The sequence below is a fragment of the Populus euphratica genome, unplaced genomic scaffold (assembly GCF_000495115.2).
Source record: "Populus euphratica unplaced genomic scaffold, PopEup_1.0 scaffold9.1, whole genome shotgun sequence".
Lineage (NCBI taxonomy): Eukaryota > Viridiplantae > Streptophyta > Magnoliopsida > Malpighiales > Salicaceae > Populus > Populus euphratica.
In genome coordinates, this window is record NW_011499857.1 from 1,464,914 (window position 1) to 1,481,005 (window position 16,092).

The 16,092-nt window shown below is 37.2% G+C and overlaps 2 protein-coding genes and 1 long non-coding RNA gene across 3 annotated transcripts; 1 reads left to right on the top strand and 2 right to left on the bottom strand.

Moving 5' to 3' along the window:
- Positions 1 to 377: 377 nt before the first annotated feature.
- LOC105123668 (inactive leucine-rich repeat receptor-like serine/threonine-protein kinase At1g60630) lies at positions 378 to 5,852 on the bottom strand. The gene is made up of 2 exons (XM_011023361.1): positions 4,073 to 5,852; positions 378 to 1,394 (listed from the first exon to the last, which is right to left on the bottom strand). Exons 1-2 carry the CDS (start codon positions 5,397 to 5,399, stop codon positions 736 to 738), a joined length of 1,986 nt encoding a protein of 661 aa, XP_011021663.1. The 5' UTR covers positions 5,400 to 5,852; the 3' UTR covers positions 378 to 735.
- On the top strand, positions 5,679 to 6,397 carry LOC105123667 (uncharacterized). The gene is made up of 2 exons (XR_841916.1): positions 5,679 to 5,750; positions 5,850 to 6,397. It is a non-coding gene; the product is annotated as an uncharacterized LOC105123667 (long non-coding RNA).
- Positions 6,398 to 8,992: 2,595 nt separating this feature from the next.
- Positions 8,993 to 12,814, bottom strand: LOC105123670 (zinc knuckle (CCHC-type) family protein). Its single transcript, XM_011023362.1, has 5 exons — positions 12,338 to 12,814; positions 12,051 to 12,173; positions 11,337 to 11,436; positions 10,177 to 10,307; positions 8,993 to 9,361 (listed from the first exon to the last, which is right to left on the bottom strand). The coding sequence occupies exons 1-5, from the start codon at positions 12,671 to 12,673 to the stop codon at positions 9,200 to 9,202; spliced, it is 852 nt and encodes a 283-aa protein (XP_011021664.1). The 5' UTR covers positions 12,674 to 12,814; the 3' UTR covers positions 8,993 to 9,199.
- Positions 12,815 to 16,092: the final 3,278 nt, after the last annotated feature.

Here is a 16,092-nt window from a genome sequence, read left to right on the forward strand (position 1 = left end):
ATTTTTTATATATTTATATCATTTTAATATACTATATCAAATATAATTTTTTTTAAATAATGAAAATTATAATTTTAATATATTTTTAAACAAAAATTACTTTAAAAAAGCTTATTAAAAACAAAAACTCCCATGAAGGCTTGCCAATTTGACCGTGCAGGTAGGGGTAGTATGGTTATTTCACAAAAGGATCGCTAGGGTGATTACACGATCCACCAGAAAGCCCGGCAGCCCACCATGAATCCCACAACGTGAGCCTTTCCATTTTGATGACCAGCCCACCATGAATTGCCAAATGTATTCTTTTTCTCCATGTATTCCTCCATAAATCCTTTGAATGTATAGAAGGAAGCAATGCAATGAAGAACAACAAAAGATGGAGTGAATTGTGATTCCATTCAAGAAAGAATTAGGTGGTAACCAAACAGTATCTATCGTCAAAGTGAAGTAATCGCTCTTCAAAATACAACCTTTCATGACCATGGGAATAGAAAACATTGGTAATAAAATCTGCCCAGCTGAACAGGACAGTTACTATCCTATCACCATCCTCAACAACCCCTTCAACAAATGTCAAAGAGCACATTATGTAACTTAAGAACTTCTATGGCCGCAAGCTAACTAAACCAAATATTGAAGACGGGAAACTTTACAAGATTGTACTCTACAAATGCCTAGTTGAAGATTCAAGAATACATGTTTTTCCAAAATGAAGCCGCCATGTTTACTAACCGCTCAAATGCTCAAATGTTCTTCTCTAGGCAAGCTCTGAACGGTGTCTGACCATCTTCCAGGTGAATGGTCACTGCTATTAGATGAAACTCGAGCCTCTGCCCTTGCATCTCTGATCATCCTCAAGACATCCCTCATTGACGGCCGGTTATCTGGTGTGAGTGAGACACAGGCCATTGCAATGTTTACAAGAGCCTGGAGTTTCTCCTCTGCTGCCTCATTACCCGAGGCAGGGTCATCTCCGGACTCAGTCTCTTCCTCACGTACTGATCGAACCCACCTAGGAATATCTGGACCATGCTCTTGAACAAGGTCCTGGAAGGGAGTCTTGCCAGTAAGAAGTTCCAATAGGAGTACGCCAAAGCTGTATACATCAGCTGGTTGGGTGGATGGTTTTCGTACGTCTCGGATCTCGGGGGCTCGGTAGAACAGAGAAGTGGCACTGGGTTCCTCCAGTGAGTCTGGATTTTGGAACATGGTCAGACCATAGTCAGTAAGGCAGGACTCAAATTCAGGGCCTAAGAGGACATTGGAGGATTTCAAATTCCCATGGGTTAACCCAGGGTTCTGGTGGATATAGAGCAGTCCAGTTGCCAAGTCCTCAGCTATTTTGAGACACGAAGTCCAGTGAAGTGGCTTCCCACCACCTGAAGTTCTAGTTCCTGTAAAAGAATTCAGAAAATGTTAATGCAGGATACTAAAAGAATTCTCCTAATACAACAGGAAATGCAGATGATAACTTTGCATTAGAGTTTCTATGAGCTGAGACCACTATTTATGGATTGACATTACAAGGAAAGAAACTCGTGATTTTTAATTTTTTATGCAGAAAGTTTATTGCAGGGAAACATAAGAGGCATTTTATTGATGAATGTTCCAGGTTGATTCGGAATGACAGTTGCTTCCAGTCCAATAAAATACTACTTAAACCTTTTAACATTTGGTTGCGACTAATTTGTTAGCATTATAAATATTTTCAGTTCTCAAATCCAGTCAATACTCATAATGTCAACCTTCCAAGACCAAATGTGCATCCAAGCAGCAATTTCAAAAGCATACTAGTTTGTGAGTCAACAATTACTGGGGTTAGCAAGAAAGGAAAGGAAGCAAACACGTCACGGGATGAGATAAGAACAATACAAATTCAAGCGAAACTATTTGAGTCTCGAATCATTAAAATCAGTTTAAACACAAGATAAAGAGGTCATGGTTGCCGATTTACTGCTCTGCTCACCAAGATGATGTTCAAGTCAATAATCCTCTCAACCAGAGAACTCGTACCCGCTCATTGCTGATAGGCTCTTGAGCAAAATACAAGACAGTTTCAAAGCACTGGATTAAAGGGATAACTCTCAAGGGTTCGACATAATGCAACTCATGAAACAAAAATAACAAACTTGATGGCAAGGAAAATTGACCACTACATGCATCTGAATTGCAAAGTTAAACTGTTTCATCAACTATTCTGTGGAGAATGTAAGGCCTTGCGGAGAACAACTAGCCTTTCCCCCAATTTCTCACGTCTGCAAACAGCAGAACAAGAGGTGACAAAGTTTTTAGTGAAAAATTATTCTTAATAGAGAAGCAATTTTACATTTTCCTGTGAACTTCAGAAGCCAAGTTTCCTTTCCTTGGTAAACCTTCTCTTTCTTTCTAATTGGTCATAAATCTGTTCAATGACTGCATTACTTAAACATTACAATGTGCGGTTCTTCATTCATATTAACTTCAGGATTTAGGAACATAATTTAAAGACTTTTTGACCAAAAATAAATAAATTCAAATATGTTTTTCTTTATAATTCTCTGACGAAAGAACTGTCGGGAAATGGCATTATCACAATCTATAAAAACAAGTATTAGCTAACAATGTAACATGAACAGTGGGTATATTTAGCTTAGCGGTACTCTCTTGAAGGAGAGGGAGTACGTGTGCGTGTGTGTATGTTGGTGGCTTCCACATTCCACAACCAATTTAACTGCAGAAAAATATAAAACTGGACACCATAACCATGCAAGAACACAACAAAACAAAAGGCAAGCTGGAGTCAACAGACACATTCGGCACATGCAGGTATCAGAGTATGTTGTATATTTTAAAGCGTAAACTTTTTCGAGATTGAGTTTCTTATTGTTGAAAAAAAAAAAAAAAACTGTCCTCATTTACCTAAATCTCTAGAAAAATGATAAAAAGATACTACTCCATTATCATTGTTAGCTGCTATTGTTTTTGATTTATCAACTACAGCATTAATATTTTCAAAGACCAGACCCCATCAGGCCATCCCCGTTAGATTTTCTCACCTTCGTTCTTATAATAGAGCTGTTTTCTAAAAAAATATAATAAAATGTTATTTTTTTATTTTTAAAATTTATTTTTACCATCAATATATTAAAATTATTTAAAATAATATAAACATGTTCATTTTTAAGTTAGTAATGACTAATCAGATGAATAGCAATACTGGAAAAGTATATTAGCCTTGTCTTTTTTCTCTATAATTTCTTTTGTTGTGTTGTCTCCCTCTTTCTTCGTCGGTTTTCAATGAATGGCAGCTCGCCCCACCAGCTCATTTTCCTGGCAACTTTCCAGGGAGACAGAGAGTACACAAACGAGGGCCATAGCTGCAGGGGAGGAGATCTGACGGTTGAGATGTTTAGATGAGCCACGTGTGCCAGTCTACATTTTTATTCTTGTTTAATTTCCTTGACCTCCTACAGAGTATCTGACTCCATTAAATACAGTAGAATAGAGCTCCTCCTTGGTGGCACTGTGTCTTTACTCGACCTTAGAAATTATAAACACAATCTATCTATGACCAAAAAAATCGAGGGCCAAGCCAAGAATGGAAAATGTGGCAGGTGAGAAAAGCACAGCACATGACATGATTTGAATCGAGGGAGGGGAACATGCTACCCCATTTTGCTGTTGGCATTCATCTCACCCTCTTCTTATGTATGTGAATATAATTGATGAGCAATGCATGGAAGGCTAAGAATGGATGCCTAAATTTAATTTTCTTTTACGTCTAAAAAGTGTTTTTGAATAATAATAAAAATACATTGTTGTAATATTTTTTAAATAAAAAATACCTGAAAAACAATCATTACTTGTCACATTCAAACCTCAAATCAAAAAACCATTTATTCCAGCCACAACTTGTTTAACATTCAACAGATGGGACCGTTAAATATAGCTATTATCAGGCAACTAGAAGCAAAACACAGAGGAAGAACCAAAGGAAAGAGGAGTGAAATAATTGATCAAATCAGAGAAATAACCATTACTGATTTAAACTAATTAATTGGAAAATAAACGAAGAGTGATTTAAGCGACATACCGTGGAGGAGAGAAAAGAGACTGCCGTTGGGGAAATAATCATATACAATTAGCCTTTCCTCCTTGGCCTGGAAATAAGCTCTAAGTGGGACTAAGCTGGGATGCCTGAGCCTACCAAGTAAGTCCATGTGTCTCCTAAACTCCTCGAGCCTAGGATATCTTGCATCTTTTAACCTTTTGACGGTCACGATGAACCCAGACTCCATCACAGCTTTGTAGGTACTCCCTATAGTACCCCTCCCCAAAGTCTCCGCTGACGCCTTCAATAAATCCTCCAAGCTGTAGCTCATCTGCTGATCCCCTGCACCCAAGAACACCAAACTCCCTAAACCCTCACTCTCCCACGAAAACCCCCCTTGTCTTCCACCATTATTACCATCCATACCACCTACACCTCCTGATGCTTCTCCTCCCCTCTCAACCCCGACAACCCCTTTGTTTCTCTCTTCTACCATTGATGGCCCTTCTTTCTTGTTGCCATTCTTGAAACAAAAACAGCATACCAAAAGCAGACAAGTTATAAGAAACACAAACCCACCAGCAGTTGCTGCTACAATCTTGATTGTCTTGCTACGTTTGGACGTTGGTTTTGAAGATGGATAGGTTGGACTTAAAGATGGTCCGAAATTTAGATCGTTGCAAGGGTTCTGAATCTGTACACCACAAAGATTGAGATTACCAATGAAAGAGGGTGTATTGAACCTAATCAATGGTGGGGTCACGGGAATTTGACCAGAGAGTTTATTGTTAGACACATTGAAGAATCTTAGACTGGTTTGGTTCAAAGGAGGAATTGCTCCAGTGAAGTTATTATCTTCTAAGTAAAGAGCATACAAACGACTGAGGTTGAGGATTGACACTGGGATTGGACCAGAGATTTGGTTTCGAGCTAACACTATGACTTTTAAACGGTGTAGGCCTGTAATGGAATCTGGGAATTCACCGGAGAAGTTGTTGCTGTCAAGGAAGAGAGATTTGAGATTGACAAGGCCAGAAAGATTTGGGATTTGGCCTGAAAGTGAGTTCCCTTTGAAACTCAAGACTCGAAGTTGGTCTAGTTGATTCAAGATTTTGGCTTCCAGAGGACCACTCAGGTTTTGGTACTCTACAACAAGCTTTGTGACCCTTCCATTCTTGCATTCTTTGACACCTTGCCATTTGCACACATTGGTTCCATGTTGCCATGGGAGGGATTTTAAAGGATCAATGGCTGATTTGAGGGTTAACAGGGCCTCAGCATCGCCTGATCTAACTGGACAAAGAAGAGAAACAACAGTGAAGTATAACAATGAGAAGAGAAGAGGGTGCCTTGAAACTAGAGGTTCCATCTTAATCCTTGAATTGAATGTTTTTTTTTCTGAAAGTCGACTCTAAAATAGAATGGAGGGTTAATTTTTTTTGTTCTTGTTTCCAAAAACAGCTGAAGGATATTAAAACCTACAGAAACACCGAATCTTTGATGTGCTTGCCTTGTAGTAGTCCTAGTAGCAAAATCTTTCCAAAGACCCAGAAGGCCAAAATCACTTTCAAGTCCTGTTTTTGGCGCTTCTTAGTTGGAAATACCACAACACAAATCACTTTTAAAACAACAAATCTTCAAGATCTGCATATCACCAGAAGACTCTAGCTTGAAAAACCATCTTCACCGACGAAGATGCGCCAAGAAGTTTTCATTTTCCGTTGACTGCATTAAAACAGTTAGACAGACAGCTTTGAAACAAATTTTTGAAGCAGATACATGCAGGCAGGCAGAAATGGAAGCTCGTCTACTCACTCAGATGGGGATTTAAGCCCATATAACGCCTCATTGGTGAATTTAAGTCTGAGGTTCAATCAAAGTAAGACACAGGGACTGACCATTTGACATCGTTTCTCCAACTCTTTGCTTTGAACTGCTTGCAAAACTCACGGACACAACAGCTTAGCCTTCACGTGAGCTGAACTCAGAACTTGCAGACTAGAAAATAGTAAATCTTCCTTTCCTCTCTGATTTCTGGAACTATGAATAATATAATTCCCAAAAGGGATTATTGAACAGAGGAAAATTACAATAATGCATCTATTTTTATCTTTATTCCTTTTCTGTTCAATTTATTGGGCTGCTCAAAACCCATAACCCCGTTATTTTAAAAAAAATGTTGAAACTTTGAGGTGATGAGATCCAACGTGAACTCCCTCAGCTCCTCTTCCACCTAAACTTCAGTGAATCAGCATCGAAATGCAAAACCCAGTTCAATAAGCAACCGCCCCATTTGCTTGCTTTGCCTCAAGAATCAAACCAAGCAGTACTAGTGCAACCAGAGAAGTGTGTTACAAGTGAAAGAAATAAAGACTTTTCTTTTTCTTTTTTCTTTCTCTCTTTTTTCTTGTAGTAGGTGATGAAGATGAAGCAGCTGGGAAATCAATAAAACACGAAATTACGAATGAATGAATGAGAAGGATACAAAGCTAAGAAAGCCCAACCCTCTCCCTCAGATGGCTTATAGATCTACCTGTATATCTTGTAGCCTGTTCTTATTAATTATAACAACTCCACAAAAAAGTAAATGGTGTGGTGTGGTCTGGTGGTAATAATTCAAGAGTGAGTGTATGTACGTACGTGTGGATGTGTAAATGGGAGCGGCAGGCCAGCTGAGTAGAAGAGAAAAGGAACAACCTTATATTTCACTATGCGTACAGTTAAGAGTCTCGAGAAATTGGTGAGGGAATTGAAGGCAGGCAAAAGGATGGAGAGATGCTTTGTAGACTGATAAATTCGGAGCTAGCAAGAAATGTGGCAGCATTAAATGGGAGTCAAGTGGGTGGCATTACGTAGCCGAGTTCGCGTTATGGCTTTTGTGTCTTGGTTTGCTTGTGCAATCCCAATATGATAGTTTGCTAGTGGTAGCAACAGTTTTTCTTCTTCTTCTATTTTTTGAGCACGATTATGCTTTAAAATTATTATTTCAAACAAAAATATATTTTAAAAATCAATCATAATCACATTTCCGAACAGAACATGGGCTTAATTGCGTGGATGAATGGGAGAGCAACCTAGCATATCAAGTCTTTTTAATTGCAAGCTGTCATGTGGAATTTTATTTGACAACCAAGGTGATGGATGATTTGGGACCAAGATTACGATTTGCTAGGGTGGACAGTCCCGACGATGTTGCCTGATATCTAGGCCGAAGACGTTGATCGCGCAACCATGCTGAACGGGTCCTTTGAATTCATTCCTTCCTTCCTTCTTCGCTCTATATGCTATGCTATTGTTATGGAAACAGTAACTTCTGCTGGTCAAGAGAAAATTCATTTAATACGAGAAGCGATTTAGTATCATTTTTAAAAAACATTATTTCTTTTTCAGTTTTTTTTTTTGGGTTTTAAATATTTTAAAACTTATCTGTTTTCTAGTTTTTTATTATTATTTTTTAAAACAAATACATTTTGTTGTAATTTGATATCCGAGACCAACCTCTAAGTTTAACCATGATTTAGACTATATTGGGGTGGGGCCAGAATTAGAGCCATGTTTGAGCCACCTAAGTTTTGAGTCTAAACTCTAATAGCTTTGAACTTGGTCTCAAATGACACCTCAAGCGCCCTGGACCAGGTTCTGATCAAACATCCTGACATGAACCCAACCAAACTCAGTCTAAAACTCAAGCGCACCAAACCAAAATCCAAGGCTCCTCGAACGCCCTAAAGCCACCCTCGTCTCAATCCTAAGAACCTCTGTCTTAACTTGAACCCTAGACCCCTGTATACGGTCCCATCTTGAATTTTGAACACATCAGAACCCCTCTCGACTAGAACCTCCGAGCCCTGAACTCGATCTTGTCTTAAACTGTAAGGCCTAGTTCTAGATGAGCCCGGACCTCATCCTAGCTTGAACCCCGAACATCTCAGATCAATTCCTAAACTGAGCCACAGCTCATTCTCAAATCCTATTCTGGTCAAAACCCTAGCATTAGTCCTAGACCAAATCATGGACATCACGATCCATGTCCAGACCTGAACCCTTAATGTCAATTTCCTAGCTCTTTAACCAGCTTGGCTCTTAAAACATATGACAAAAGTATTAAAAACTAGTTTGAAAACTTGAAATCACTTTTCCTTTTCTTTTTTTTCAAAACTTATTGCTATTTTTTGACCTGTGGCTGTTTTTTGAAAGGAAAATAAACTAAGTTTTTATATTTAAAAAAAAGAGAGAATTTAAACAAAAGACGAAAACGACACCACACAACTCACGACATTTTTAGGCTGGGATTATGGTGTTCGTTATTTTTATAGAAGTGTCATGTCTGGATGCAATTAATTCTGTTATTAAGAAATATTTTAAAATTCAATCATAAATTGGTACGATGAAGGTACTTCCATAAATTGAAAATGCTCCCACTTTGATTTAAGGATACATGACTAAATTATTCTCTGCGAGTCTAAAAAATGGTGAAGAGTAACGACAGACTTGTAAAACATGACAATGTTTCTTTTTTTTTTTTTCTTTTTTTTTTGGAAAATAGCACTGATCACTTGCGTTCGCTAATCAGAGAACCATGTTGGTGCAGCCCATTAATCAAGCAATTAGTTATTAAAAAAAAACAAAGAGCTATCTAGAGAGGGATCTCAATCACATGAAGTCCACGTTTCCTCTTACCGTGTTTTGTCTCGTTCGGTGTCAAAACTGCATCATTTATCTCGTAACCCTAACCGTTGTGCCACTTACCTGGTCTAGTTGTTCCGAAGGTCTCTCGTCTGTTTTTACCCCTCGGGTATAGTTATTTCAAAGTATAGTTATTGTTCATTTTTAAGTAATTTTTATTTATAAATATATTAAAATAATTTTTTTATTTTTTAAATAATTTAAATCAAATAAAAAATATTTAAATTTTTTTAAAACATAGAAACAAATAAGATATTAATTACTAACCCAGCAATATCACGACAGCAGTGATATATACAAAGATGCTTTTCAGACGATTACTTCAATGAAAAATGCACCCTGTCATCATTTGTGAGAAACACGACTCTTTTTAGGCATAGCAGTAAACAAAGCCATCATCCTTGATTGTAAACAATTAACAATACTATAAAACAGCCCATAATCTTTAAATGCGTAAGACGAACCAAATAAACAGCTTGACTGCTATGACTGAGCCCGAGCTGCAGCTCTTTCTAGTGCCCTCAACCTGTTAGCTTCCATGCGAGCTTTCTGTTCTTCTGAGATCGAAACTTCATTGGAGCAGCTAGCTCCATTAATTTCATTTGGTAATTCCATGTCCCTCCTGTCCAAGGTCTGAGTTGGTTCCTGTAGTTAAAATGACCATCATACATTATTAAATATAGCCATATTTCATACATTCTCCTCATTCTTTTTAAGCCGAGACCATTGATAACATACCACCTTAGGAAACAACAATCCACTTCAGGACTCTTAATCAAAGTTTATATGAGTTGGCAGCCATAGTTCTTAAACTTAAACAAATGATTTTGTTGGCTCTTGGATTGAAGAAATATACATGCACCACCAAGACCGAGCAAGATAGAATGGAGAATCTGACTGGTAAAACAGACACCTAAGTTCTTAGGAGCTCGAGTGAAACAGAGACCAAGTTCAGAAATACCATAACCCTCTTTAATCCTCTTTGTTTTTGCAATAAATCCAGCCTAGCAAAAGAATCTACAAAATGGAAATCCACCCGCAAAGACACCCAAGAGAAACAGAAGCATGGATCATGATATGGATTTCCTCATGTTTTAAGGTGATTCCTTTTTCTAGTGAATTCAAAAAACCATGGTGAATTTCAGTCTTATCTTCCTTTCCTCTTTGTTCTAAATCACCACCAAGCTATGTCATTTAAAACAAGGAACAAATCAGGATCTCATGGCAAATCTTTCAATTAATGTTATCCATAGGCGATTACCAAAAATAATAGTTAGCATTAAAATTAATAAATTTAGAGAACAAAAAAAAACATTAGAATTATATATTTGATTATATCCACTAAATGAAATATCAATTGCACAAGTTCCTCTTTTCTGACAAATTCTGACAAACAAAGAGAACCACAGATGTGAGGAAATAAATAACCTTGGAAGAACTTTGAATGAAATAGCACTTACTTCAGTAGCCCTATCATAAACCTCATGAAGCATGTCTTCTGGTAAAACATCCACATCGTGGTTCTTTGAAAGTGGATCTTCCTCATTATGAGTTACCTCAGAGTTCAAGCCTTCATCAGGTGTAGATAGATCTAACAGAATTCAACAAGGACATGAGAACCGCACTAGTGTAGACAGATCTAACAGAATTCAACAAGGACATGAGAACCGCACTAAGGTATAAAAACAAAAGCATCTTATGTTGGCAGCAGTACTTAATCAGATGCTTGAGCTCAGTCAAGTGTCAAACAGGTGCGGGTTTTATGAACTATTTCTTGCCAAAATGTTGAGCAAAGAATATAAGTCAGATCTCAAGGTCAATAAGGAACTATCAAGCCAATAAACTGTTCTGTTTATAGCCTCAAAGAGAAAATTAGGCACGATGTCCTTACTTGATAGAAAAAAAAATGAAATGCATCTCTAGAGCATAACAGCAACCCTTCAACTGGCAGCATGATAGGTAACGTTAAATGACTTGATTATATGGGAAAGTATCAAGCTATCAAGCATCCAAACATAAGACAGATTTCACTCTTGAGAGGAATCCCTTCATGCACTGATATTAAACAACAGGACTGTCACTAAATTCTCTCAAAAACCCAATTCTCTCAAAAACCCATTTCAAAGGGAGCATTATCAGATAGCAGCTCTGTTTTTTTTTTTTTTTTGGCTCTAGCAATCGGCACCCAAAGGTAGTCTAGCTGGTTGAGAGGGCCATTTCTGCCAGAATGCTCTAGAACATAGTGCCGATTGCTTTTTCCTTACATGTGGAACAGGAAAATTGGTAACGTGGCATGGAGAATGTTGCAATGTTGTGAGTTATATCAAGAAATTTCTAAAGACCAATGACAGAGGGAAGTTAGGCAAGTCTAACATAACAAAATTGCAACTTTACCCATAAAAACTCTAAAAGCCAACAAGAAACTTAATTTTTTCTTTTCATTTACATTTTTTTATTGGATGAATGGTTACACAGTCACCTATGCTGTTATCCATTTCTAAGGGACCATAATAACCACAGAATAAATCATGTCCCTTCAAAGGTATACAGAGTATGTTTCGGTTCAAGGAAAAAACCCAATAAATATGCAAAATCGGTAACAGCAAGACAGCCAGCATACCATGCTCAACATTTGCACTGACATGTTCAGTTAAGGATTCACGCAACTTTGTTGGATCCCCTCCACTGGCAACTCTCTCTCTCAATTCTCGAACACACATCTGCTCAAAATAGTGCAAAAAATTAATACGAGAAGATTCATGGAAGTTGTCTGTGTGCATATATATTCGTGCTTGGTATGTTCCGTTGCCCAACACCTTCCAGAAAAGGTCCTTAAGCAAATCATCAGAAATACAGGATCTCCTAATAAGCTAATTTGGCTATAATTGTAAGATCAGATCCCGCCTCAAATTCATCTTAATTAAGGAAGAACCACACGATAAACTCAACTTTTTTGTTCATTTATTCAAGCATGTAATTTTATTTATTTATTTCAGAGGGGGTTTACTAAAAGAACACCCTCTGGTAGCTTTTATAAAGCTACAGTCCCACAAAAAACATCTAGTGCATATCAAGTCATACTTGCAACAATGTCAAATTTCTTACATTGTTTATGATATGATCTGCGTTAAGCATGGGCATTCACTTTACATTTACAATGATTAAACTTATGGTAAATGGCATTCATTTTTTCTTTGAAAAACAATGATGTGTGTGTGTTGTCACGATACCCATATTCAGTATCTACATGTTAATAAGCTTAAGTAAATCATCTGCTATGGTCTAAAATAACCATTTTGGGCTGAATCTATTTTTCCAAAAAACACTTTCTTACCTTTGCACGTTTCGTAGCGGCAACTTGCTCCACCTTATGTACAAATTGATCAAATGAATAATAAGGGAGCAAATGAGAGTGCCATTCACTGTATAAACCGATCAAGTTTCCCAGATCACTGACCTACAAAACAGAACAAAAATAATTGAACTTGAATAAAATAAAATCGAGAATGAAGTTAAATAACCATCAGACAACTAAAGGAAAAGGGTAGAAAATATGAAAATAAAATATTTAATTGATGCTTGCTTGAAAATGATCAAAATTGCTAAAATCGAAAATGGTACCTCGTGCCCGCGGCCATGATACTTGAAGTTGCGAGGAAAGTGGCGAAGAATGAAGCCAAGCCCATTATCTTCCCCGAGTAGAAGCTCGGGTGTGAGCTTTGGCCTACTTCTTGGCACTTTCTTCGGCTTCTCTGTTGCTTTTTCCGGTTTTGAGTTGCTACCGCTGTAATAATTACTGTTTTTGCTGCTGCTATTGTTATTAGAAGGGAAAGATCCGGGAGAATGGGGATTGGAGCTAGGGTTAGGGATAGGGTTTGAATCAGGGCAGTCACGGGACCAGTGGCCTGGACGTCCACACTTGTAACAACCAGTCGGTGCTGCGTTCGTCTTCTCCATTTTCGATCAGTTAGCGATCGATTTTTTTGTCTCCGCTTCCGCTTCCGTTTCTGTGCTTTGTATTTATTTTCTTTTTCCTTTTTTCATTTTGGCGGGAACACAGGGCGGGAAATGTTTTTGGTTCTAGAGGAGGGAATCAGTTTGGGACCTTTGGGTAGCGTCACGTGTAATTTTATTTAGAGAAATTTACCGCAAACATCCTGTAAATTTAAAATTATACTTATCGGATTTTAAAAAGTTATACTTTGCATTTTAAACCTTACGATTTAAAAAAAAAAAATCAATAGAAATTCCTTGATTATATATAAATTTATTATTGTTTTTTATTTAATAATTAAAAAACCCCTAAGCGTATTAAAATTACAAAACTGTCCACCCATCTTCTTATCCTAAACACCAAGACTGGCAGCCACCTTCCCTTGTATTTGACCCCTCAGCAGCCACCATCGTCAATCTCCAACAGTCACCATTTACTAATGGATTTACTCGCATTTTTCTTAAAAAGATGCAAATGAATAGTGTAACCTTCCACGTCTGGTACTATCAGTGGTGAATATCAGCATACTGGAGAAAATTACGCGCGGGTGTGAGGCAGGGGTTTTATTTGCCCATAGTCGCGGAGCTATTGGTATTTCAAGGCCCGATATTGCAAGTGAGCTCAAATTATTTTTGCAGCGCCATTGACTCCCTCCTGGTAAAGATTCAAGAGCTGAGATCACTGAAATGGTGGCTTCAATGGGTCATTCTTGTGATAAATTTGCAGACTAGTTGTCTTAGTATATGGCTTGCAAGGTTTGTGGGCCTTGTCCTGATGATTGGAGCCTTAGCCTGAGGTTGATTTTACGTGGATGAGAGCCTCTGCCCAGAAGAAGATGCCTTGCAAAGTCTGTTCCAAAAGTGGAGCCTTATCGTTTTTGTGTTTCACTTTGGAAACCTGTTAGTGAATAGATTTTAACTTGGAGTGGTCTCGGTTGCAGGAAATTTGAGTGCTTGAGTAAAAAGAAATTGAGCGGGTGGAGGAATTAGAATTGGATTTGATATTGGTGGTGGGTCTGGAACTTTTTCTATGTGTGCGTGGAATTCAAGATCAATAGCGCGGACAGTGAAGCCATGTTTAGCAACAGTCTCATAATCCACACACAAAATCCCAGCCTTTTCTTGCCACGAGATTCAAGTACCCTCGAATTCTTCATTTATGCAAAATCAAGTGCATTAAACGCACGCAACCGCACAATAATGAACCCGAGGAGCAGAAGTCCCAGAACCCATACACTAGTTTCAAAAATCCCTTTCTTTTTCTCTCAAATCTTCCCTCCCTCCACACACCTGCACATGAAAAAACCCTAAACTCAATCCCAATGGCCAACGATCCACGGCCGAGTTCCTCTTCGATCTCTACAAACAAACTCACCCCAACTCGCTCCTCCTCCGACTCACCCAACTCCTTTTCTCCTATGGAAACACCTCGCCGCCACCGACGAGTCCTTCCTCTACCCCATCAAAAACTCTCTCCTCTCTTATCCTCCACACGAAACCACAAAATTCATCACCAAAAAGATAAATGACACAATCTCCGAACTCGCCGCCGTAGTTTTCCCTGGTAGAGGCTGGCCGTAGTTGTTGTCGTTCATGTTTCAGTGTTTTACCGCTCAAAACAATCACAATATCCAAGACTCGACGCTTTTAAACTTCGCTCGACTGAGTTAGTACATCGGCGAAAGCCTAATTCCACGCATCAATAAGTGAGAATTGATATGTCATTTATCTGCCATATTGGTTATGATATATACCGGTTTCGTAGTTTATTTTTTCATATTTAAAATTTTGTTTAAATTTAAGATGTTGATGTTGTATTTTAAAATTTATTTTTGATATTAATATATTAAAAAATAAAAAAATATTAAATTATTAATTTAAAATAAAAAAATAAAGTTTAATAAAAAGCAGTTTTAACTTTAATGTCAAATACCTTCTAAAAGCTATTTGAATTGTGTTTCGAATGTTTCTAAAAGTTTTTATTTTTTATTTAAAATTAATTATTTTAATATTTTTGTATAATACTCATTCATTTTTAAAAATATATATTATTTTAATATATTTAAAAAAAAATTAAAAAAATTAAAAAAATATATAAATTAAATTTTAAAACCTGAGAACTTAATTTTTTGATTAAAATAATTCTTTAATATAGTAGCATAGGATTGTTTAAATTTTAGATTTGAAAGATTTTTATTAAAGGTGTTCTGAATATTTCAAACTTAAAAATTTTTTATTTAAAAAAATATTAGAAAATCATATAAATTATATTTTATAACTTTATTTAAAAACTTTAATTGTAAATTATATTTTATAATTTTATTTAAAAACTTTAATTATTTAGTTGAATTATTTATTTAACAAAGTTGTCTTATTCTCAAATATATAATAAGAGATGTTTGATATTATAGTTTAAGTTTTTTTGTAAGTACTTTTTTTAATATATATATATATATATATATATTAAAATTTATTAGAAAATACTTTTAAAATCTTTTAAAAATACATGAAACCTGTGGGTTTTAAAAAATCTGAGTTTGACTACATTATACGATGTCAGGGTAATTTTATTTTGCTATTGGTGACGAGTACGTGCAAAACACATGGCGTCTAGGCCCGGCATGGAGCATAACCTGGCCAGGAATTCTCCGCGCGAGAGACAACACTACCTGTGGGCTGTGGGCACTGGCGAGGCTACTGTTCCAGGCCTCTAGAATAGGTTTATGGGCTTCTCCCCTGTTTTGGGTTGGGCCCATTGAGAGATATGTTTAGGCTGGACTGTAGAAGGTCGGATTGGTTAGGTCACTAACAGCGATGCAGTTCGATGACCAGAGAGCGGTCATAAACGAGGCTTATTCCTTACGCGAGACCTGAAAAATAAAATTCTTCGCTGTAGGCATAGAATCTTTAAATACTTGAGTTCGTAAATATTTATGAGAGCAAAAATAGTGTAGTGGTGTAGAAAATATGTTCATGACTAGAAGAGGGCATTTCTCTCCATCCTAGACCGTGTGGCATTAGAATATAGAAGAGAGATCTGTTGTTTCCGCTTGGTGAGATCCCATCTCCTTTCTTTCCTTTTTCTTTCCTTTCTTGGTTAGACAGTGTTTATAACTTGGCTGTCCTGAATTTCCTCGATCAAACGGAAAAGCAACTGTTATAATGTTGTATCAAGCACATAAGAGAACATTCTTTTGTTGCCGCAATGTATGTGCTATTTTGACTCGAGATCAAGGAGGTACTGATAATGAACCCTGCCATGCGAGAAGTAGCTTCTTTTGATTCCTTGGCTCCTTGCTTATTGCAAAGCAGTGAAGGGCTGAAGGCCCGAAGGGGATTGCTGTTATGATTCTTCCGAATGCAACCACCATGAAAAGGGGGAA

Bases quoted from the DNA above. Each gene is read 5' to 3' on its own strand.
- LOC105123668 (XM_011023361.1), bottom strand. From the start codon at position 5,399: ATGGAACCTCTAGTTTCAAGGCACCCTCTTCTCTTCTCATTGTTATAC. The intron at 1,395-4,072 runs GTATGTCGCTTA...ATTCTTTTACAG, and splicing joins TCTCTTTTCTCTCCTCCACG to GAACTAGAACTTCAGGTGGT.
- LOC105123670 (XM_011023362.1), bottom strand. From the start codon at position 12,673: ATGGAGAAGACGAACGCAGCACCGACTGGTTGTTACAAGTGTGGACGT. The intron at 12,174-12,337 runs GTACCATTTTCG...TCTGTTTTGTAG, and splicing joins ATCATGGCCGCGGGCACGAG to GTCAGTGATCTGGGAAACTT. The intron at 10,308-11,336 runs GTATGCTGGCTG...GAATTCTGTTAG, and splicing joins CAGTGCAAATGTTGAGCATG to ATCTATCTACACCTGATGAA.